This window comes from Elephantulus edwardii, unplaced genomic scaffold, assembly GCF_000299155.1.
Source record: "Elephantulus edwardii isolate Elephantulus edwardi_28Jun2011 unplaced genomic scaffold, EleEdw1.0 scaffold00048, whole genome shotgun sequence".
NCBI classification, from domain to species: Eukaryota; Metazoa; Chordata; class Mammalia; order Macroscelidea; family Macroscelididae; genus Elephantulus; species Elephantulus edwardii.
The window spans coordinates 2,267,509-2,291,299 of NW_006399798.1; the positions used below are offsets into that span (position 1 = coordinate 2,267,509).

Genomic DNA, 23,791 nt, shown 5'->3' on the forward strand with positions numbered 1-23,791 from the left:
GTGCAGGTATGGGGGTGTAGGTATGGGGTGTGGGCACGGAGCTATGGACATGGCTTTGTGAGTATGGGTGGTGTGGGCATGGCAGGTGGGCATGAGATGGGCATGGTGATAGGCATGGGATGGTGTGGGCATTGGGCGGGCATGGTGGTAGCCATGGGGCGGTGTGGGTATGGGATGGAGTTTGGAGGTGAGTGTCCCCAGGAGCAGGTCCTGGACCCCCATGCCTCCCTGGAAATGACTGTGCCCTCACGATGTGGACCTGAGAGACCCCCTACCCTCAGCCCACTCCCCTCGTCTGGGAACTCTCTGACCCCCTCTCCCTGGCCGGAGTCGATTCTGACCGGCAGTGCTCCGGTGGGTTGTCCACTGCTGTCAATCTTCACAGAAGAGGCCTGACTGCCTGTTCGGATAGAGCAGCTGCTGGGTTTGAACTTGCAACCTTCTGCTAGCAATCCAGCACTCGTGTGACCAAGGCCCCTTTCTGTGGGAAGAGCGGCCCCCACTCACCTTCTCCATGAGTGCCTCCACAGCCTGGCGGGTCACCCAGCAGCGGCTCCCGGACACCCCTGGCCCCTGGACAATGTCCCCTCGCTGGCTGCGGGCATCGTACTCCTCGTGGCTCAAGTACTCTGTAGGAGACAGAGCAGGTGGACGCCCATCATGTCCTGGGGTTCGCCTGATGCCAGCACCTCCCAGTCCTCCCACCCTGGGGACCTGGCCCTCCCTCCAGGGCCCTGTCTGGACTGTCCCCCCATTTGCACACTGCAGTTAATCCCCAGTGTTTTCCAGAGTCTGCCTTCCCCAGCCCCCAGTACAGAGCACCCTCCAGGACCCATCTGCAGAGCTGCATGGAGCCATGATTTCAGCTCCCACTAACGTAAACCCCAGGAGGACAGGACAGGGTCCTGACACCCCACCCCAGGCTTAACCAAAGCCCTCTGGGCAGCTGGACTTGACTGTGGGCCCCAGGAGACCACCTCTAACGTCCCACTGCTCTGAGGGGAGCAGAGGAAGGGCTTACCCCATGGGGTCCCTCAGATGGGCCGCCAGCAACGGCAGGGGAGCACGCACCTGCTGGACATTTCTCAAATCCTCTGAGGAGACACAGCTTCTCCATCAGGACCTTGCCGACCACCCTGGGCACAAAGAGCACAGGCCGGGGCTGTGAGGGCCTGTGGGGGTGCACCAGGGTGTAGGGCACCAGGGTGAAGCAGCTCTCTGCCCAGAAACACACAGCAGGGCAGTCTGTGGGGAGAGCAGGGTTGTCAGCGCCCCAGACTACAGTTGAATCCCCACACGCATCAGCCTCCCCTCTGTCAGCAACCCAACACTCATCAGCCCCCCAACACCCACCAGCCTCTACTAACAGCTCTTATCAGCCCCCATGGATCAGATTTACCATTGTCAGCCTCTGATATGCATCAAACCCCTCCCACTGACTCTGACACATCAGCCATTCACCCACTGTCAGGCCTCCACACCCAGCAGCACCCCAGTTAGCCCTCCAAAGGCAAGCCCCCTGCCCCATCCACCTCAATTCCCACCACAGTCAACTCCCCACCATCAGCTCCCCTCACCCATCAGCCTCAACTCCCCCCCAGCCTCCTGCACCATCAGCTCTCCACCCCTCACCCCCCTTCAGCTCTCCCCAGGGCCTCTCCGGGTGTAGCTGTCACACTGGGAGTCACACCTGAGCGCCCTGGGCCCCAGCTTCTCTACGGCACAGTCCACCCCCTGCTGAGAGTGTGCATTTCCACAAGGACAGCAGGAGCCCAGGTAGCACAGTGGTTCAGAGCTGAGCTGCTATTGAAAGGTTGGCAGTTCAAACCCACTGGCGGCTTCATGGGAGAAAGGTGTTTGCTTCTGTGAAGATTAAAATCAAAGCCAAACCCACTGCCTGGGAATTCGGCTCATCCTGAGCCCCACCCTGCATCAGAGCCGGAGATCTTCACAGGAATAGAGTGCTCACCCTTCTCCCTTAGAGAAGCTGGTGGATTCGAACCACTCAGCTGTGGTTAGCAGCCCATGTGCCACCAGCCCTCCTTCTGCAAAGACGGCGGCCTGTAGGCAGACCTACCCTGTCCCCTGGTCAGCAGTGGGCTTGAATTTTTTCCTGTTTTTTATATTAGAATTTATATCTTAATAAGATGCTCAAGTGAGTCTTACAAATCCCCAAGCTACTGTCATGAAAACACAAGATTTTGTTTAAAAGTGGCAATGAGGTTAAAATGTAGATTCTAACTCTGTCTGTCTGGGCTGGACATGCAAACGCAGCGTGCAGCGGAGCGAAAGCCAGCAGTTTGTCCTCAGAGAGGGCAGGCTTTCCCCCTTCCAGGCCTGGGCAGTGCTGTTCCACCCTAACCCCCAGCCTCGGCCTCCTGCGACAGTCCCCTTTCCTCTTCCGGGTGCTCTCACCCAGCTCTCCAGTCCTCGCCTCTACATGCCATTCCATAGCAGGCACCCAGGAAACTTGTCCAGAAGAAAGGAAACCCCAAACTGTTGTGTTGATGTCAGCTGTGGCCGTGTCAGGGCAGAACCTGGTGACCAGCGCGTGAAGGACACGCAGGCCTCTCACTGCCCCGTGGGCAGCTGCGAATGCGCCGTCTGACTACAGAGTTTGCACTGACTGACTTCAGAGGTGGGTCGCCAGGCCTTTCTTCCTTGTCCATCCTAGTCTGGGGACTCCTCCAAAACCTGCTCAGCACTCCAGCTACACATCAGCCTCCAGTGAGATGGGGCTGTGGATCGAGTCCCTGGCCGGGACCAAACTCAGGTCTCCACTGAGACAGGGCTGTGGATGGGAGGGTCCCCAGCAGGGACTGAACCCAGGTCTCCAGTGAGACAGGGATGACGGATTAGGGTCCCTGGCTAACGCTGAACCCAGGTCTCTCCACTGAACCAACACTGTCCTCTGAAATCTATCCTCCCTGCTCTCCGTGCCCCTCAGGGAACCTGATGTCATAGTATGTTGTGTGTTGGGCTGTTAACAAAAAGGTTGGTGGTTCAAATCCACCAGAAGGCTGTGCAGTCACCCCATAAAAGTTCCCCAGCCCTGAAAGCACCATGGAGGGTCACTGTGTCAGAACTGATGTGGCGTCGGGGGTCTGGCCATAGCGTTTCCTTGGGGGGGTCTGTGTCCCCTGACCTCACTGGTGCTCTGTGGCTACACAGGTGTCCACAGTTCAGGAAATGCCGTAAGTTCACAAGATCTCACTGTCCTCGAGGGCCTGCTGCCCATACAATGGTACCCCAACTCTCGGGCTGTTACCTGGGCAGGTTACACAGGTGGTGGAGAAGCTCCAAGGGTGGCCTAGTGGGATAAGTGCTGGGCTGCTAATGGGAAGGTCAGCAGTTCGAGTGCACCAGGCACTCTGAGGGAGCTGAGGCCATCAAGAGACCTGCCTCAGAACCCCCAAGGAGGGTCCCCATGCATGTCAACCCGACAGAACAATGTGGAGATCGGCTGGGAACCCTGGGTGAGGCAGATGGTTAATAGCCTCAGCTTCACGAGGCTGAAGGTTCTAATCCACCGGACAAGCCTGCGAAGACGGGTCTGGCAGTCTACTGCTGGGAACTCAGCCCCTGAAACCCTGCATGAGCGGGTTACCTCGATGACGGACGGATTCGTCGGGATTTCCAGAGGGGCCCTGGGGTTTGGATGCCTTTCTTGAAGACCGGATGCTGACCGAGAGTAGAGACACCCCCACAGGCCAGCCAGCCAGCAGCTGACCCCCTGCCCACATGAATGCTGACACCCCTCCAGCCTCACCTTCCAGCTTGCTGGGGTCTGATTGGCCCCCATCTGAGTATGAGCACAGAGGGCTGGCCTTGGCCTTGTCCAGGCTGACAATCCGGACCAGCTTCTGGGGGCCCCCGGAGGACTGCTACAGATGGGGGACCAAGGAGGCATGATGGGACAGTGAAGCCACTGGCACAGGACCTGGGCCCTGCCCTGTCAGCACCCCACACCATCTGCAAACTCCATGGTCCACTGGGCCATACCCCTGGGATTCAGTGCCAGGGCCGGACATGGCAGACAGGAACCTCTGGGGCAGCAGAGCCCTGCGCACTGAGGGTGGTCTGCAGGGGTATGGGAGGAGGGGACCCCAAGATCCTCAGAAAGCACATTGTGGAGAGGGGCAGAACCAGGCGTGTGCTCACAACCTGAGCCCAGTTGGCTCTGAATCGCATCCTCTCCTGAGGAGAAGGTACCAGCGGCCAGAGAAGAAGACAGGACAGAGCGTGGGCTAGCAGACAGCACTATGCTGTGGGCATGCCCCTTAGGGCTGACTGAGGTGAGGGCTCTCACCTGACGCCCAGGTGAGGTGTGAATCACACTGCTTCCCCACCCCCCACCACTGACATCTCAGGACCTCGGGTGGGAATGGGGGCTGATGTCGCTGCCCAGGACTGCCGGGAGCTGGGTCAAGGAAGGAGTGCAGAGGGCCAGGTGGGAAGGGCGGCCCCTCACCTTGCGGGTGACTGAGCTCTGCTGGGCCATGTCCTGGATGGTGGCAATGAGCAGCTGCTGGGCCCTGTGGGGAGGAGAGGCCTGACCAGCTGCCCAGGGCTGGACAGCAGAGCGGGACAGGTGGGGCCACCCCTCCCAGGGCAGCCCAGGGACTGGCTCTGGGCAGGGGTTCTCCACCTGGCTTGTTGTGGGGAGACTCTTACAAACCGCAGTGACCGGCCTTCTCTCAGAAGACAGCTTCACTGCTCAGAGGCAGGAGCTTGGCAAAGGGTTTCCTTGGGGTTTTTTGTGGGGTGACCAAGTGTCACGGTTTTCTCAGAACTGAGGCCTGTACTGGAATGTGGAGCTTCCATTGCTGACTGCACTGTCCTGGAGACCTGGACAGTGGCTTGCTCACGCCCAGGGGACACGGATCCCGTCTGGAGGCAGCTGTGGTGGTCATGCCTGGGGCTGGGGGAGGTGCTGGCTTCTAGTTTACAGAGGCCAAGCGTCCTTCTCAACATCACAGCAGACAGAACGAAGCGGCTCAACTCTGAAGGCCCACAGTGCAGAGGTTGGGAAGCCTTGCTCTAGAATGTTCTCGAACACTCCACAAACAAAACTTCCTTTTCAAGAGAGAAAAGTGCCCATTACCAAGAAACCCCAACTCACAGTGATGCTGCCGTTCTTGAGGCGTCTCACGCCTGTGAGTAGCTGGGGACAGTGCAAAGGTCAGAGCACCAGCTCTAGAATGTTCTAGAAGGCACCATGACACAACTCACTGTGCGTAGTTGGGGATGGCTCCATGGTCGGTGTCCCTCATGGTGTAGGGGTTGACGCGGTGGGCGTGCCAGCGCCTCTGGCCTTGGAACAGCGTGTCGGTCACATGCAGGACCTCATTGCAGTGCACCTGCAGCTCCCCTGCCCCTCGGCCCTCCATGGCCAGGTTGACCCGGATGTAGAAGGAGTCCCCCGAGGTGGCCGCCTTGGCCTCCAGGTCTTGAACCAGCTTCTTGTACCCTGAGGAAAGAGGGCATGAGCAGCTGACCCACACAGAGCTGTGTGCCTACACCAGGGAGTTTGGGGGACCTTCTGGAGGTGAGCAGGGCTTGGAAGGAGGGTCTCACTGGAGGCCACCTTAGCAGTAGGGTCCTGGCTATGCCAGCTGACCTCCTTGTCCTGGCTCTGTGACCAGGCAATGGAGCAGTGACAGGAGGGGGTGGGGATGGGTGGGTGCAGAGCTGGTGAAAGGTGGCATGGGGGAGAGGCCTGGAGAGACCGTACCCTCCATGTTGACCTTCACTGACAGGCGGCAGAAGCCGTCCACCCGCTCCAGGAGCCCGACGGCCTGCTCCAGGGTCGTGTCCTCCAGCACAGCCTTGAGCAGTGGCTCCGTCCCCTCGTACTCAATCTGAGGGGAAATTATAAGGCTCGGCCTCACTGATGAGGTCTCTGGGGTGCTCGGAAAGCCACGGGGATCCTGGGTGCGGTCACAGACAAAGGCCGAGCCGACATGCTCATGCCCACCTCCTATCCACCTCGGCCAAATCCAAGGCCACACCAGAGCACCTGCCACAGGTGTGCCGGGCACCTGGACATGGGACACTACCACCCAGAGGGCTACGCTACTATATCTGAGCAAGAATGGGCCCATCGGTGCTCTGACTGCAGTACTGCTCAGAGACAGAGAAGAGGAGAAAGGTCACGTTTCCCAGGATGGCGAGGACTCTGCTGATGCCAGCAATGGGCCATGAAACACCACCCTGGTTCTGCCCCGTAGGAAGCCAGAGTAACAGGACTCTGGATAAAGGGTGGCATTGCTATTGTTAAGTGCCATCAGGGTTGGATCTCACTTCAACCTCATGGAGGCTGCCCAACCTCCGCCATCAGGCTGTGTGAAAGCTCCACCATCAGTCTACCCAACCTCCACCGTCAGTGTACCTGACCTCCGCCGTCAGGCTGCCTGACTCTCTGCCGTCAGTCCACCCGACCTCCACCGTCAGTGTACCCGACCTCCGCCATCAGGCTGCCTGCTCTCCCGTCATTCTCACAGTGTCTCTTGTGCTGCAGACATGTGTCAACCCCCCTCTCTGCGGCCTTCCTCTGTGTTACTGGCCTCCACTTGACGGAGCACGACTTTCTCCAGCCGCTGCTTCTTCCTGGTAACAAGTCCAAAGCAGGCGAGACCGGATTTCATCGTCCTTGCATCTGAGGGGCTCTCTGGCTGCCCCTCTTCTGAGACAGACGCTTGTCCTTTTGGCGGTCCGTGGACAGTCAGGATCTTTCCCAGCACCGCAGCTCAGTTCTCTGGTCGTCCGTGTTTACTGCCCAGCTTTTACATACGTGTGAAGCAACTGAAGAAACTTCGAGGCGTGGGTGGGGCGCCTGTGGTCTCCTCAGCGCGTGGAAGTGGTCCAGGGCAGCAGATCCTCTCAGGGCAGCGTGTTACCTGATTTCCTCGCTCCTGCTCCGAGGTCTCATCGCCGCTGGGTGCCCTCAGGTGACGAAGGCTCACAGCAGCCTGTGACCTGGCCCGAACCTCGCCTGTCCTGTGCCATGTCCATCTGACAGCTCGAGCCCACTGGCAGTCACCGTGCTCATCCATCTCGTCAAGTCCTCTCCTCTCCGACCTCCCATCCCTCCCACCATGGTGTCTTTTTCAAGGTCAGCCCGTCCCCTCAGAACACCCGGTGCGTCCTCCCACCATGAGTGCAAGCTTCCGAAGCCACCAGAAACAGGGTGGCCTCCACTCCAGTTGGGCCTACGGGGCCCCTGACCTGCGTGCCCACACTGACCTCCCCAAGACTGCGGGGCTGGTGGCCTCTCACCATGAGGATCTGGGTGCCGGGGCGCAGAGCCATCTCGTCAGCCGCTGAGCCGGGGGTCACCCGGTGGATGAAGATGCCCGTGTGGTTCCCCCCGATGACGCTGAGCTGCTCCAGGAGTGAGCGGCCCTGGAAGGTCAGCGACGTGACCTGGCTGAGGAGCCTTAAAGCTGGCCGCCGCCGCACAGGCGCGCTGCTGTGGGGACAACACAGGACACAACGCCTGCTCCGTCCATGCCCTTGCCCTGCCCTGCTCCCCACTGACCTCCCAGGAAGCAACAGACCCCTCACCTGTCAGAGATGTAGAGGCCAGAGCAGGGCTGCAGGCTGCCGTCAGCCTCGGGAAGGCCTGTGGGGAGCCAGGGCTAGAGCTCAAGCTTGGGGAACCCTGTGAGCACCTGCTCCCCAGACACCCTGACACCGGCTCCTCCCTCTGCTCAGAATCTTCACCTTGGCCCCATCCTCTCTAAGACAAGGGCCCGAGGAGCCAAAAGGCCTGGGCGGGGAGGGGCAGCGCCCACAGGGACTGGCTACATCAGCAGTTAGTGGACAGCTTTTCCAGAAGGTGCTATGGAGGTTCACTTGAGAAATGAGATCCGCCGGCCTTTTCTGTGCTGACCTGTGTTTCAGCGAGGCCTGCGTCACAGGACTGGGACAATGTGTCAGGCTGCAAGGTCTGCGGTTTGACTCCACCAGCGGCTTCCAGGAAGGAAGATGGTCAGTCTTCCCCCCGCTAAGGTGGGAGCCTGGGCAGATCCTTGAACCTGCTCGATCGCAGCACTTTGTTGGTCATGTTACCGTCCAGCTGCGTTCTGGCAGGGCCCGAATTCCTGGTCTAAGTCCTGGGTATCTGTGGGGCAGTGACCCCTGGCCTGGCTGCTGGCAGCTTTTGTCACCCCGCTCTGCTGGCCCGGGGTCTGATGTGGCAGGTCAGGCTCCAATACTCCCTGAGCCCCCACATCTAGCACTTCAGAAGGCTACCTGTGAGTCTAGAGGTCAGGGCCATGCAGGAGGACAGACGGCCAGTCACACCTCACTGCCCGCTGTGGGTGACTCAGTGCCCACTCACCTCCCGGTTAAAGCTCAGCGGGACTGTCACCTTGGCAGCCCAAGAGCGAGCCAGTGTGCCCGGGTGGCCATCTCAGGCGTCCCCAGTACAGGCGAGTCTGCAGAGAGGCCCTCAGTGACCCACAAAGGTCCTGACTCAAGGCCACTGTGCACAACGGCGTGGTGCGCGCGCCCCCTGGTGGCGGTGCAGTGAAATGTAAGTGGATGCTCACCTGTGCGAGGCAGGGCCAGGTGGGCGCAGGTGTCCACCCTGGGAGACCTCCGCGGGAAGGCCCTCACTCAGCACCACCTGTCTTGGCCACTGACACCCTATTCCTATCACGTCCTGAAAGCAGTGGGGACGCTGATGGGCTGAGGACAGAGTGTTGAGCACGTGTGTCTGTGTTGAGGGTGTGAGAAGGTGTGCACAGGTGTGTGTGTGTGCGTGAGTGGGTATGTGGACACACAAGTACACATACGAAAGCACGCGTAAGCGTGTGGGTGCATGTCCCTGTGGCTGCCGCCTCGGATGAGGCACACACAGCTCTCTCTGTCTCCAGGTGACGTCAGGAGGGACCCTCCAGGAGAGACAGCCTCTGAACATCTGATGGGCCTCCTGCGCTGTGAATGTCCCATTTCCTGGCCACCAGTGATCAGGCTACTCCTTGTCTAGGACGCCTCCCTGCACCCCAGTTCCCACTCCCACCCCAAGCTTCCTGCCTCCCCGCCCCCATCCTACAGGATCAGGGTTCCACCAAGCGTCACTCACCAGCCTTGTCTACGATCTCATAGTCCAGATCCACTTCTCCCACCTCGTCCACAGGGGAGGCTCTCAGCTCTGCATCCAGGGTTTCTGGAAGGCTGCTGAACGGCAGAAACTGCTTCAGACCTGGAGTCTGGGGCTGATTCCCTACCCAGAGCTGGGGCCTGGCACAGAGCTCCCCACCCGAGCCCCCAGTACAGAGGCTGGAGTGTGGTCAACAGAGCAGACAGGACACACTGACTGGCACCCTGCCCTGACCTCTCGTGCCCATTGTTTAGATAACTGGTCACAGCTGTTAGTGGTGTCATGGAGTACGACTCATAGCAACTCTATGAAAAACAGATGTGACCCGTATCCTCGCCTGTGGTACGCTCATCTCTGACGTTCCTGAGCCCGTTGCTGCAGTCTGTGTTAATCCATCTCGTCGAGGGTCTTCCTCTCCTTCACTAACTCCCCACTTTTCAAACATGGTGTCCTTTTCCTAGAAGACACCCCTAACATGCCCAAAGTACGCGAGATGAAGCCTCATCATGTTTGCCTCCATGGAACTCTCTGACTGCACTTCCTGAGACATCTCTGTCTTACTGCTGTTCGGTACCTGCAAGTCAACTGCCACCTCTGTGGTGACAGAAGATCTGAACATCGCCCTATTCCACACTATCCTATCATCTCTGAAATACTCAAGCCTATTTTTACAGTCACTGCGTCAGTCCGCCTTGTTGAGGGTCTTCTGCTCTTTCACAGACCCTGCACCTTCCCCATGATGCCTTTTCCCAACACGCCCATTATGAGACCGAGTTTCACCATTCTTGCCTCCAAGAAACATTCTAGTTGCACTTCCTCTGAGAGAGATTGTTTTGTTCTCTTGGCCGTTCATGGGATACTCAGTACTCTTCTCCAACACCACATTTCAAAGACATCAGTTTTTCTTCAGTCTTCTTACTCATTTTCCAACTTTCAGATGCAGAGGAAGCAATTGAAAAGCTCATGGGTCAGGCATGCCCTGACCCTACTCTTTAAGCTAACATCATTGCTCTTTAGTACTGTGGAGAGGTCCTGGACAGCAGATTTCCCTAATGTAAGGAAACCCTGTTGATTTTGTGACTGCTTCTCCCATGGACATTGACTATGGATCTGAGTAAAAAGAACCCACTGAGAACGTCAGTCTCTATCACGTCTGTTATGATGCTGCCTGTTGCTCCAGCAGTAGGTTGGTTTTTGTTTTTTTGGTTTTTTTTGATGTGGAGATGTGACGTGTATTGATGGCTTTGCTCTTCAGGAAATGCTTTAAGTCTATGCACATGGTTGGAAGGGATACAGGGTCTGGCATAATCAGATCTACTCTAATCTCTGATCTTTAGTAAGTGCTCCAAGGGTCTACTGTCTGAGAACAAGGTTGTGTCATCTGCACAACACAGGTTGTTGATGAGCCCTTCTCTAATTCGTAGTGTGAGCTAAAAATACAAGCTGGGTCTATCCAGCACTGCTGGCCTCCATGAGGGTGGCCACGCCCCTTCCTTGCGGTCACTGGTGGCCCTTGGTCCAGGATGGGTCAGTCATTGCTTTCCATTTTATCTCCATCTACACTCAGCAGAACAACATCATACAGTCAGCCTCAATTAAAAAAAAACAAAACAAAAAACACAAAACCCAAAAAACAAAAACACAAACAAACCCTACTGGCCATGACTTGATTCTGACCCACAGTGAGTCCCTTCCATGAAAGGAGGAGACTACCCATCTTTCTCCAGAGAAGCCGAGAGTGGGTCTGAACTGCAGAGACACTCGGCCATTGGGCTGCCAGAGCAGCTTCTACCGCGCCTCCTGCACCCCCTGACCCAGGGACGCTTTCAAGCAGAGAAGGATCAGGGTTAACTCAGGGAGTCAGCCGTCACAGAGACCATGCTCACGGGAACTGCTCAGAGGAGGCCCCTGCACGTGGCACACCTGTCATGTCACCTCCCTCTCTACCTTAAAGAACAGGGCTCGTCCAGGAGGTCTTCTGTAGTCCGCTTGTACAGAGACTGCTGGCTGGGCGGCACAGGGCTGCTGGAGCGGAAGCTGGACATAGCATTCAGGTCGGACCTGAACTGAGGGAGGGCACAGCCAACAGCCTGCATGACCACAGGACTCTGCCCCACCACACCCCTGCCATCTACTGAACGTGAAACCAGGTGAGCCAGTGGCTGGCTGGTCCCCACAGGGACCACTCACTAGTTCTTGTCACCACCAGCTCTGGGGGTAAAATTGGTGTCATGTTGAGCTCTACCCAAAAGATGTCACTACTGGACTTTGGTCTGGGCCACCAGGGGGCCATGGAAGGTTCTAGATGGGGAGGGCCCTGATGAGGTCAGCCGTGGTCTGGGCAGTGGATCCTGGGTCCTCTCAACTGTGTGCACAGAGCTCTGGATTCACAGACTCCGTGTGGAGCCGAAGCTGGACAGGCCATGCGCCACAGCTCCGAGGGGGGTGCACTTGGAGGAGACTGGGGACCATCCATAAAGCAGCCCCCGAGTCCACACCACACAGCGACAAAGATGTGGTCACTTCTGTCCGCCTCTCATGTTCACTCCAGGCAGTGGCCCAGATGCCCTCCCCCACTCCCCCAGGTCCTGGACATCATGTAGCAGACAGCCACGCAAATCTTACCAAAGAGGGAACATGGAAATGTGGGGACCCAGGTTCTGGAGGTGCCAAGTCCAGCACTCCAGGAGCTGCCCGTTTGGGCCGGCTCCAAGCCATCCCTGTGGGGATGAGGACCAAGGACGCGCCCCTTCCTCCAGGTCCCCCAGGGTGGGTGAGGAGGAATGGGGAGCACTACCTGGGGGCAGCTGAGGGTGTCACTGTAGTCACCGTCCTCCTTTGGCCAGATGGCATACATCCGCACCAGCCGCTGCTTGCCCCTCGCCCCTAGCTCCTGGGGCCCGGCATCCAGCTCAGCCTGCCAGGAAGTGGAGGGTCAGTCAGTTCAGATGGACCCCGGTTCCAAGGCCGTTACCACCCACGGCCCTGACTTGAGGGTAGAGATCCTCTCCCTGGTGTCCAGGGAACCAGTGTCCCATCCTCCACACAGCAAGCAAGCCAAGCCACGACCACCAGGGTGACGTCCACTCACGGTGACCCCGCAGGACAGGGCACGCACACATGCATGTGCTCGAACACGCTCACCCACACAAGGCCCCTGGAGCAACGCTTGAGTGCTTGGCTGCTAACCAAAAGGCTGGTAGTTCAACCCCACCACGGGGCTCTCTGCTCCTGTGACTAGAAAACCCTGAGGGGCAGATGTACACACACGGGGGTGAGTCAGAAAGTGACTCGAACAACCACATACACACACACTCTCTCTAAAAGACAGTATGTCCACATACGCACAAATTCATTGCCACTGAGTCAGAACTGACGCATAGCTGACCCTCCGGAGGGTTCTCAGAGGCTGGAAATCACATGGGCGATTGCCCGCCTTTCTCCCACAGAGCAGCTGGAGGACTTGAACTCAGGGATGCGGCATTCGGGTTAACAGCAACTTCCATTTATACAATTATATAGAGAAACTATGGACGTAGGTACAATGCAGCCCGTATGGGCTTATATCTGACACATAACATAATACATGTGTATACATATAAATATAAATAGACATATAAAGATACATATTTATGTAAATACAAATATTTGGAAGCAGGAGTGGCATCCACTTCCAAAATAGCTTGCCTCCGGAAACTCTATGAACTTGGAGAAATGATGAACGTTATACAACTGTTCAGGTCTTTCATTGACAGGGCCGCTATGACTCAATGACACTTAACAACAACAACACAACATACAAATAAACATATATATTAACAAGAGAGGGATTATGGGAGTGAACGAGCGAGCCCTGAGTGAACGGTGCATCATGACTAATAGAAAGGCTGGCAGTTCAAACGCACCAGCGGCCTAGGGGAGGACGGGCAGTCCCCTCCCGGACCTGGGACGGCCAGGGGAAGGTGGCTCTGGTCAGAACAGGGGGCCCTCAGTATTAACAAGGTGGTGAGGGAGCTGCCTGGAACCAGCATGAGGGCCTGGCCATGTCCCTGGGCCCCTGGGGCAGGAAGCAGGGCCTGGGGGAGCCCTAACAGAGGTGTCAACGGTTTCAGCTCTTGGAGACCACCCCACCCGCTTCGGGCTCACTGAGCTCCCACCCTGATGTCACTGTCACTCTCCAGCTGATACCTCACTTTCCAGGTCCCAGGGCCTTCGTTTAGGTTTCCATGACAACAGGGCCACAGATGGGGGCCCAGGTGGGTGACATTCAGAGCAGAGGACATCCTGTGCTCATGGACATGGGCTGGGTTCACCCTCCGGCCTCCCTGGACACAGCCTGTGTCCCCAGCTCCTGCTCGTGTACCCCACACGCCAGCTACACCTCCCACTTTCTGTCCCACAGCCCTAACCCACCACCTGTATTTCCCAGCCTCGACCTCTCACACCCAGGCCCCCCTTCCCCTCTATATTCCCTCCCCTCCACACCTTCACCCTCACGCCCCTCATATGCCCTCCCCTCCACCGCCTGCACCCCACCACTCTGGCCACCCTTCTGCCCGCGCACCCCGCTCACCCCGCTTGTGCTTGAGGAGTCCGCGTCCCGCAGTTTGCGCAGCTGTTTGCGCAGCTCGCAGACCTCTTCCGTCAGCTCGTAGAGTTTTCTGCGCAGCGAGTCCTTCTCCACCAGCCGCTGCGAGATTTCTTCCTGCGCCCCGTCCCTCGCGGCGTACGCCTAGGGGCCGAGAGCGGGCCTACGCTTTAGACACCGAGGGCTGCCCGGCAAGAGACCGGTTCTATCTGCTCTGCGTTTAACCTGAACTCAAGAGCGCCTAGACGTCACCCCAGACGTGAGTAAAATGTGGGGCTGGGGTCCTGCAGGCAGAACTCTGGTGAGGTAGCCGCTAATGGGAAGAATGGGGGTTCATGTCCACCTGGAGGCACCTCGAAATTAAAGCCTGGCAGTCCTGAAAACCAGCCGCTGAGAGCGCCTGGGCCGCGGCAGTTGGGATGGAAACGGGTGTTTGTGGTTGGAATTCGCGCGGCTTCTCAGGTGCCAGGCTCCTCCCGCGGCTCCTCCCCTTCCTAGGGAGCTCGGGGCTGGAGTCCACACCCTCCCCGGTACCTGGTCCCCGCGGCTCCTCCCCTGGCTCTGGGCTGAGGCTCCACCCTCCCTGATACCTGATCACGCTCGCTGCGCAGCTCCACCACCTGGCTCTGCAGGGCGCTCATCTTCTCTTTGTACATCTCACAGTCCACCTTGGTTTTCTGGAACTGGAGTAGCGTCTTCTCCTTCTCCTCCCAGTACTGGACGGAGGGGACAGGAGGTCAGTCTGGGCTCAGCTGAGAGGGAGGATGGCCCGGAGGTGGAGCGCAGCCACTTAACCCTGGATGTCTGAGCTGCAGGGTTAGAGCGCTCTGAGGGCCGCGTCTGTAAGGAGTCACGCTGAACCCAAAGGCAGAGTCTCTCTAGCGGCTGGATCTACCAGCTACCACCCTAGGAGAAAGATGGACAATCTCCTCCCCTGTGAAGCCTGCTGGAGGGTCAGCTATGAGTCCATTCCAACTGCTCGGCCGCGGGTCCTGTTACAGTGGGCGCTAACCGGCTATCTCCTTTGTCCTGACTTACTGTCCTCAAACAGGAACCACTGCCTCTGCTGGCCTGCCTCTCCTCCACACTCTCCCTCAGTCCATTCTTCTCTTGCCAATTTCGCAAATGACTTTTTCAAATTTAATTACATTTATCAAGGTGTGTGTCCAAATTATCTACGACCCTACAGAAGCTAGTGCCCTGGAGTCATAACCCCCTCTGTGGGCTCAAACTTTGAAAACCAGCTCTTTCTATCCATTGCCTTATCCCCACCCCCACCCCCAGCCCGGAGCATGATCTCCAAAAGCCTCAGCTGCGGACACGTGGTTCACAGTTGATCAGTGTCTTCAACATCAACAGCTGTGAAGCCAACATAAGAGAGAGCTGGAGTGACTGCTGTGATGGGTAGCCTGACAGAGGCCTGGAGGTGGAGTCAGAGAGGTTTTGCTTCTGGATGGCTGAAGGAAGCATTGATGGGGGACTGCTAGGCTTGCTGGACCACTGAGAAGATCCAGAGGCTTCTCGCCTTTGTGCACTGACCAACCCTGGGGACTTCCACTACCGAGATCCTTTACCCTCCTTCACCCCCCACAACAAACCCACAACTTTTGGAACAAATATCAGACTTGGGGATTAATGGAAGTAGATGCAGCCACGTGGGGGGACCATGGAGTCTGTGGGAGTCAGATTCAGCCTTCCTCGCCAACCCTTCACCCTTGCCAGCATCATGCCCCTCTCCAAGGAATAGCCCCTCCTAGCAACATGCCCAGAGTATATCAGGTGAAGCCTAATCATTCTTGCCTCCAAAGAGCACTCCGGCGGCACCCTCTCCAAGACATAACTGTAGTTCTCCTGGCCATCCATGAGATGTTCCACGCTCTTCTCCAACACCACAGCTCAAAGGCATCAATTCTTCTCTATCATTCTTCTTCTATTCATTGGCCTGATCTAAGATGCATAGCATGTGATTGGAGAGACTATGGCCTGAATCAGACGCACCTTAGTCCTCAAACTGACATCATTACTCCTCAATAATTTGAAGAGGTCCCTAACTGTAGATTTTCCTAGTACAGCACATCTCCTTATTTCCTGACTACAGGTACCAAGGGTGTTAAGTGTAGATCCAAGCAAGATGAAGCTGTTAAAAGTTTCAATCTCCTCTCCATCCATCATGAAGCTGCCTACAGGTCCAGTGATATGAATCTTTGTTTTCTTGACATTGAGATGCAATCCATATCAAAGGCTGCACTCCTTGAGCTTCTGCAACACATGCTTCAAGTCCTCCTGACTTTCAGCAAACAAACTTGTGTCATCTGCATAACATAGGTTATTGATGAGTCTCCCTCCAATCTAGCTTCTCAGATAATTTACTCAGCATACAGAATGAATAGGTGTGGCGAGAGCATATGACCCCAACGCAGGAATGGTTGACGAGGCTTTGCCTCACATCCTTTGGACATGTTGCTAGGAGCTGCTATTTCTTGGAGAAGGACATGATGCTGGGAAAGGTGGAGGGTCGGTGAAGGAGAGGAAGACCCTCGACCTAGTGGATTGATACGGTGACTGCTGAAATGGACTCTTGCGTGTCAGGGAGTGTGAGGATGGTGCAGGATAGACAGAGTTTAGAGCTTTCGTTCATAAGTCGCTATGAATCGTGCTGGACTTAATGGCAACTAACAACAGCTGGAAGGTAACCAGTGGCTCTGATGGAGAAGATGAGTAGTCTCCTCCCCTGATGGAGGGAGGGCGGCTGAGAGTCAGAATGGAGTCAGTGCCAGCGGAGGGTTTGGGGGTCGTGTGTGTGAGCGCCTGTGATGGTGAAGCCCTTAAAGGGCTGTCAAGTTGATGGCAGGGAGTTTTGTGTGTGTGTGTTGTTAATGTACTCTTGAGTTGGACCTGACTCCCAGCTGACCCTCCAGTGGGTTTCTGAGGCTGAAAGGAGCAATGGGAAGAAACTGCTCTTTCACTCGCGGAGCCAGGGAGGGTTCCAAGCCCTGGAGATGTGCACAGCCACCTCTGAGTAGCAGCTGACTCACTCAGGACTACCCTGTATATGCTGAAGAAAACATAGAACGCAAGACTTACCACGTCACTTTCCACATGCACAACTTAGAGAGGGCTGTTACAGCAATCCTGAGAGACCATCACACGTGAGTGTAAGCCCTCAGCTGTTATCGAAAGGTTGGGGGTTTGAGCCACCTGGAAGGGCCTTGGAAGAGAGCTGGAGACCAGCCTTTGAAAGTTCACAGCGTCAGAGCCCTCAGGTGCTCCAGTGCACACAGCCTATGAGGCGGCTCATCGGCAACCACGATAATGACAGCAGGCACGTCACGTGGGTGAGAGCACTCAGTATTTGTCCCGCTCAGATGGGGTTACTCTCTGGCCTCTGTTTGAGTGAACCCCCGGCTTCTCACCCCTAACCCTGAATCACCGTCCACCACCGGTTCTCTGACTCTGCTCTCGAAGCACCCTGCCAGCTCGGCCCTGAGGCCGCGGACTGTGAGCTGGTGAGGGAGTGGATAAACGAAGCAAGGAGTCAGCTCAGCACAGCTGCAGTTTGGGTTCCCACAAAGGCAGCACTTGTCCCCAGATGGGGTGCAGCCAGGAATGGCGGTAGTGAAAAGGGGCCACGTGTCACCTGCTTGCGTTGTCTCTCCGCAGCGGCGGCCCGAGCCCTCAGCGAGTGGATTCTGTCAACCAGCTCCTGCTTGCTCTCCCGGGCCTCATCCAGGCTCTGCTCCAGGATGTCCTTCTCCACCTGGACCAAGGTGAGTGCAGGGTCAGCCAGGGCTCAGCGGACTTGGGGTGATGGCTAGGGGAACTTCACCTCCTTACTGCCTTCCAGGCAGGAGCAGACTGCCCGAGTGGTGCCAAAAATGCTTAACCACTAAGCAAAATGTCATTGGATCAAGTTCACACAAAGTTGCCTTGAAAGAAAGATGAGCTGGTCTTTTTGGGTGGAACTAGCCGAGAAAAATCCTGCAGGTTGGATGAGTTTCAACAGTGCTATGAACAAGATGTGGGTGGATTGTTGAATGGAGAACCAGTTTGCTGTGTCACGTCCACTCACCACAATAAAAGGATGAAAACCTCAAAGATAACAGAACCCGGTTCTCAGCAAACAAGGGTTGCCTGGTGCTGGGAGGGACTCCACAGTGGTTAGATCTGGGGGTCACTTACATGGATCTGGGGGGGCCTAGGAAGCTCCAGGGCTGGTGGGCACATATAGAACATACCACACTGAATGTCAGTGACCGGAGCCTCTCATTTTCCTCCTTCAGACGGACCAGCTCCTCCTCTTCTGACCCCAGGCTGCTGGCCATCTCCAGGGACCGTGCTCGAAATTCCAGCTCGCAGGAGGAGGTGGCCCGCGCGCGCTGCAGCTCCTGCTTCACCAGGTATAGCTGGCCGGGGAGGGGGAGGAGGGGAACCTGAGGGTCGTTCCTCTGCTGGACCAGAGCCAAGAATGCCCCTCACCAGACCTCCCAAGACCTCAGACCACAGGGGCGTCCACCATGAGAGGGTTTCCTCTGTGTGCAGCCCAGGTCCTCAGCGGGAGGAGGCAGCGGAAGCATGACGGTACCATCACCAGGCTGGGGTCTTGGTGATAGGACTGAAAGTCACCCCCACCTCTATTGTTAAAGAGACTGTCACCAGCTGTAGGACCGGGGTCACAACAGCGCGTTTACTCCTGTGTCCTGGCTTCTCCGCCTTTCCATAGTCAAAGTGCATCAGATACTGAACATTTGGATTCGTGAATCTATCCAACCACTAGGTGACCATAAAGGTCAAGTCTGAAGGGTCAAGGTGTCCCGCAGACCCACCATCATGCCTGTGTGGGCGTTGAGCTGCTCACAAACAGCCCCCCTCCTTCCTGGTGTGTGGTTAGTCCCGGGTGGTGGAAGGGTCCTGGGTTCTCAGACCTCCAGTGCGCAGGCTTGGCTTTCCCACTCTAGGGGGGGCTCTGGGGAGAAGGGGCCGGGCCTTTCCCTGGGAGGCTCAGGCCAGTGGAGCAGGGGAGGGGGGTGCAGGCAGATGAAGAGTGCACGGGCACAGGATGGAGAGTGCCCAGGGGTCAGCCCGGCCCTCAGGGTTCAGTGGCCAAAGGAGCACACCAGGCTGGCAGCCAGACACTGGTGCTACAGGTTCCTGGGGGTGACCCCCTATTGCAATTCCCCACCGCCTCCCCTGTAGGCCTCCTACCTCCTCCTAGAGGCCCCCATTTCATCCTACAGGCCCTCACCTTCCCCCCTCCCAGGCCCTGACGCCCACCTTCTCCTGCAAACAGCGGTAGCACATGATGGCCAGCTCCTTATCCCCTGATGTCTACCTCCCCTCCAGGCCTCTTGTCCCTCTTCAGTCCTTGTCCACCTTCTCTGACAGGCCTTCAGCTCCTCCTTTAGTTCCTGATACCCAACTCTCCCTAAAGTCCCTGATATGTACCTTCCCCTGCAGGTGTCCACCTCCCCCTGCAGGCTTCACCACCCTGCAGATCCTCACCACCCCCTGCAGGTTCCCACCTTCCCCTGTAGGCCCCCACCCCCTCTATGGGCTCTCACTTGCCCCTGCATGCCCCCACCTCCCCACAAGCCCTGCCTCCCCCTGCAGGCTCCCACCCCCTGCAGGCCCCCCCCTCCCCCTGCAGGCCCCCAACACCCACCTCCCCCTGCAGGCTCCCAACCCCTGCAGGCCCACCTCCCCCTGCAGGCCCTCACCTCCCCCTGCAGGCCCCCAACACCCACCTCCTCCTGCAGACCACGGCAGCGTGTGGTGGCCAGCTCCTTCTCCTGCAGGGCATTGCTGTAGCGCAGGGAGAGGCTGAGCAGCTCGTCCTTGAGCTTCAACACCTCATGGAAGTGAGTGCTGACCTCGCGCTTCATGCGGCTGTGGTCAGCCTCCAGGGCACTCAGGCTAGTCACGCGGGCCTCGGCCAGGCCCAGGCGCTCCTGCAGCTGCCGACACTGTTCACGGAGCACTGCCTTCTGCCGCTGCTCCTGGCCCAGCTCCTCCTGCAGGCTGCCGATGGCCCCGGCCAGGCACTCGGTCAGCTTGGACGTCTCAATGAGCCCTGCAGGGACAGTGGGATGAGTGAACTCCACACCTCACTCTGTTCCTCCAGGGCCATTGGGGCTCCTTCTCCAGCAGAGCCTCTGCTCCTCAGCCCTGATCCATCCAGGTCTGTAGGAACTTCCAGCCCTCACCGAGACCTGGCATCTTAGTTAAACAAGTCCCTCTTCACCTCTGTAGGAGAACCACTTCTTGTGGCAACAGCTCACCGCCAAGGTGGCCTCCACACATCGGCTTATTCAGACCCAAGTCCCACTGTCCGAGGCGGCTTGGAACATGACTACAGAGTAGAGCCCAGCAGAAACCAAAAGACCAAACCCATCACCGCTGAGTGACTCCGAGGTGTGGCAGCCCCGGGCCTGGCACAGGAACTGCCCTCAGTAATGCGCTGTGATCTTACGGAAACTGATCACCAGGCCTTGCTTCCACAGCACAGCTGAATGGGTTCGAACTGCCAACCTTTTATTACTTGATTCTGATCCGTATTTGAGAGCAAACCATTTACACCACCCAACCCCCCACTGCCGTGGAGTGGCTTCTCACTCACCACAGCCCAACAGGACAGGGCACTAACAGCCCAGAGGCTTTGAGGCTGTGAAGCTTGAGAGAGGCAGACTCCCTGTCTTTCATGGAGCCCTGGTGGGTTTGAACCACTGACTTTCTGGTTAGCAGGAAGGCTTTAACCACTGCATCACTAACGCTTCTTTCACCACTCAAAAGCCAAAAGCAAACCATTGCTGGTGACACGGCTCTGACTCAGCGACCCTCCTTCAGGTTTGAACCAATGACCTTTCTGTTAGCAGCACACTACAACACCACCCAGGGCCCTAGCCCCACAGACTACAGTGCCCCAATCAGGAAACACTGTCTCATCCAAGGGCTGGAATTCTGCGGGTCCCACTCCTCTAAGGACCTAAATCTCATCGCTTCTCCAGGGATGCCTAAAATCAGTATGTGGACCAAAGAGGCTTATGGGGATAAGGTGGGAAGACGTTCAGAGGACCCGACAGGGCTGTAGGCTTAGCCTCTGTACCCCCTCACCCCCAGTGGAGTCCCCACCATCCTTCACCTACCCATCTGAGTCCCCAGGCCAGGCCATGAGGACTGGGCGGCCCTCTGGCCCCAGCAAACATCTAGCAAGGGAGAGGCGAGCCCCGTGGAATGGACAGGCCTCCCGATATGCACCTGTTCATGCAGTGACAGACCCCACGGCCAGTTGTCTGTGTGGTGAGCTGGTCAGGGACATCTGAGCTCTGAAATGGCCTCCCTGTCCTTCTCACCCTGCCATGGCTGGTGGACAGCTGTGTTGCAGGCTCAGACTCAGCCAGGAGGAAGTGGGTCCACATCTGGACCAGCAGCCACCAGCCACCAAGTGGGACCACCCTGGTGGTGTTGGGACCCAGAGGTTCCTCCGGCACCAGGCCCAGAGCTCCATTGACTGTAACCCCAGGAGTGCCGGCGCTTACCGCCAAAGGTGCTGATGTCCACGGAGGCCTGCAGCCCTGTGACCAGCGTGTACACGTCGGGATTGTGGAGCTTGAGGCTCTCCAGGAAGGCGACTGCCCCGTCCTTCCCGCGGGCCTTCAGCAGGTCCAGCAGGTGCCCTGGAGGAGAACACTCCTTCAGCTGACGGGGTGCTGGGATTCTAGGGGAACCCTGGCTGCCTGGGAATGGGGAGCAGTGAGAGGATTTCTCAGGGTCTCTTCAGGGAGAAGGTGGAGGCAGCAGTGATGCAGCCACCAGGAGCTGAAAGAGGCCAGGGAGATGCTGGTCACACCTTGACTGGGACTCGGGCCTCTGAAAGTGCCAGAGGACGGATGTCTGGGGTTTGCAGTGACCTGGCCTGAGGAAGCGGCTACTGCATCAACCTAATCGTTGTGCTAGAAAAGAGAAGGGCAGGCTGGGAGCCACCAGGCTGTGATTCGGGGGCTTTGAGGATGGGCAGGTGCAGCCCACAGGTTCCCAGAGGAGGGTGGGCGCTGGTCCGAATTCCCTCTTCTACAAGGGGAGACGGAGGCACACAGGGTGGGGGACAGACGCTGGTGAAGATGCATCTACAAGCAGTCAAGAATGCCAAGTGACACCAGGAGTGACAGAAACCATAAGAGACCAAGCTCCTCCCTGGAGAGCACTGGAGTCTGATACCCTGGATGCCAGCCCAGCCCCGGGGAGGCCATGAACCCCGTTCTTTAAGGTCACCCCATGTGGTGATTTTGTCACAGCAGCCCTCGGTAACTAGGGAACTATGATGGACGATAGACGAAGGTCCAGGCTTCCTTCTGGGGGAGCAAAGATGCTCTGATGTGGGCTGTAGGGAGCTCTGGTGGCCTAATGGTGAGAAACTGCTCCAATTACGAAGGCATGTGGTTCGAATCCACCAGCTGCTCCGCAGAAGGATGGGCAGTCTCCTCTCATGCCTCTGAAAACCCGCCGGGGGTCAGCTGTGGGTCAGTTCTGACTCGATGGTACACAACACAACAACAACAACATGGGCTGTGGCGATGGCTGCAGAGACCTGGGAAGAATTAAGCCCCTGACAGGTGGTGAACGGACACGAACACTTCTCAGCTGTTGGGGGTTGGGGAGAGAGGAGGAAATGGACAGCTGGACTCCAGGTGAGCGACTGAGTGGGTCAAGGTCAGTGAGGGCTGCCACAGGGCTGGGGCTGAGGCCTGGCCAGGGGGCTGAGGCCAGCAGGGTCAGGTCTGGGGCCTGAATCAGGCCTGATCAGGAGCTGGGTCAGGGACCAGATATGGAGGCCTGGTCAGAACAGGATTGGAGGCGGTCGGGCTGGGGGCCAGGTTTAGAGGGTGAGTCCAGGAGCCAGGTCTGGGTGCTGGGTCTGGGGGCCAGGGCAGGAGGTAGGGCAGGGCTGGGTTGGAGTAGGGTACTGGGTCTAAAGACCGAGTCAGGCCTGGGTTGGGGCTGGTGGCTGGGTCAGGTGGGTCGGCGCCAGGTCAGGCCTGGGGTGGGACCGATGGCCCAGTCAGGTGGGTCAGCCGGGCAGCGGCCAGGCCTTACCGGTTCGCATGGCGGTGTTGGTGAACCGCGGGCAGTGCAGCACCTCCTCCTCGTCCAGCTGGCCCAGCACCCGGGCCTGGCGTAGGTAGGGCGTGAGGCGGCTGGGGCACACACTGCCCACGATCCTGCAGCGGTGACTGTCCAGCAGCTCCCACAGCTTCTCCTCATCTAGCGCCATCAGCGTGGACTCCGTGCGGTGCAGCTCAGCCATGGTGACCAGCTGGGAGGGAGCTGCAGTGCTGCGAGGACAGAAAAGCCGACTTGACCGCAGGGCTCAGTGATTCCTGCCCGCCTCGGGCCAAGCCCCTACATGTAGCGGACTTGTGTACCATTAAACCACCATCACTGTGTCCGCCCCAACCCGGAACAGCGCGGCTGCCCACAGTAATCCTTTGGAAGCAGACACCCACATCCTGCTTCTATGTACCTGCGGGATTCTAACCGCTGACCTTCCAGGTAATAGTCCTGTTCTTTAACCACTGCCAGCAAGACCCCTTAGTGCTGGACAAAGGGCCATTAAAGGCAATATGAAACCTCTCAGTGGCCTGGAGTACACATCTCTGCAGGGCGACAGGGCCTCCACTGGGGCAGAGATTCCTATCCTCACGCTTCTCCAGACAAAGTTCAGATGCACAACCAGGCTCCACCACGACACTAACTCCTGGTGGCCCATGTGTCGCCGTAGAACTGCCCTCCTAGGCTTTTTGAAGCTGTGGCCTTCCAGAATAAGCCTCCAGGACCTTCGGAGCGGGCCGGATGAAAGCCTGTGACGGCCCTCCACACTGATAACCCGGGTGCCGCTGCCCTGCTCACACACTGTCCAGTGGAGCATGCACATTATATGTAAACGTGGATGTGTGTGTGGCGGTGTTCACGACGGCATTAGGTGTCCAGTCAGCTGCAACTCACACTGGCCCTCTGACCCCTGCCCTGCCCTGTGCCATCCTCATCACCTCTGACACACTTGCACCCACGGTTACAGTCTCTGTGTCAAACCATCTTCTCTC

At 57.6% G+C, this 23,791-nt stretch overlaps 1 protein-coding gene across 1 annotated transcript in view; it reads right to left on the reverse strand.

The window, feature by feature from the left end:
• Window positions 1-22,995, reverse strand: part of CARD14 (caspase recruitment domain family, member 14) — a 25,468-nt gene extending 2,473 nt beyond the window's left edge. Inside the window, exons 1-18 of the mRNA XM_006886330.1 lie at window positions 22,785-22,995; window positions 21,230-21,367; window positions 19,439-19,764; window positions 17,933-18,100; window positions 17,335-17,454; window positions 14,288-14,413; window positions 13,683-13,841; window positions 11,907-12,026; window positions 11,057-11,175; window positions 9,092-9,183; window positions 7,567-7,624; window positions 7,279-7,471; window positions 5,735-5,861; window positions 5,233-5,470; window positions 4,472-4,535; window positions 3,770-3,881; window positions 1,072-1,245; window positions 508-629 (exon numbers count right to left, since the gene is read on the reverse strand). Coding sequence (XP_006886392.1) covers window positions 508-629; window positions 1,072-1,245; window positions 3,770-3,881; window positions 4,472-4,535; window positions 5,233-5,470; window positions 5,735-5,861; window positions 7,279-7,471; window positions 7,567-7,624; window positions 9,092-9,183; window positions 11,057-11,175; window positions 11,907-12,026; window positions 13,683-13,841; window positions 14,288-14,413; window positions 17,335-17,454; window positions 17,933-18,100; window positions 19,439-19,764; window positions 21,230-21,367; window positions 22,785-22,995 — 2,667 coding nt within the window. The remainder of the gene's footprint in view (window positions 1-507; window positions 630-1,071; window positions 1,246-3,769; window positions 3,882-4,471; window positions 4,536-5,232; window positions 5,471-5,734; window positions 5,862-7,278; window positions 7,472-7,566; window positions 7,625-9,091; window positions 9,184-11,056; window positions 11,176-11,906; window positions 12,027-13,682; window positions 13,842-14,287; window positions 14,414-17,334; window positions 17,455-17,932; window positions 18,101-19,438; window positions 19,765-21,229; window positions 21,368-22,784) is intronic.
• Between the last annotated feature and the right edge of the window lie 796 nt (window positions 22,996-23,791).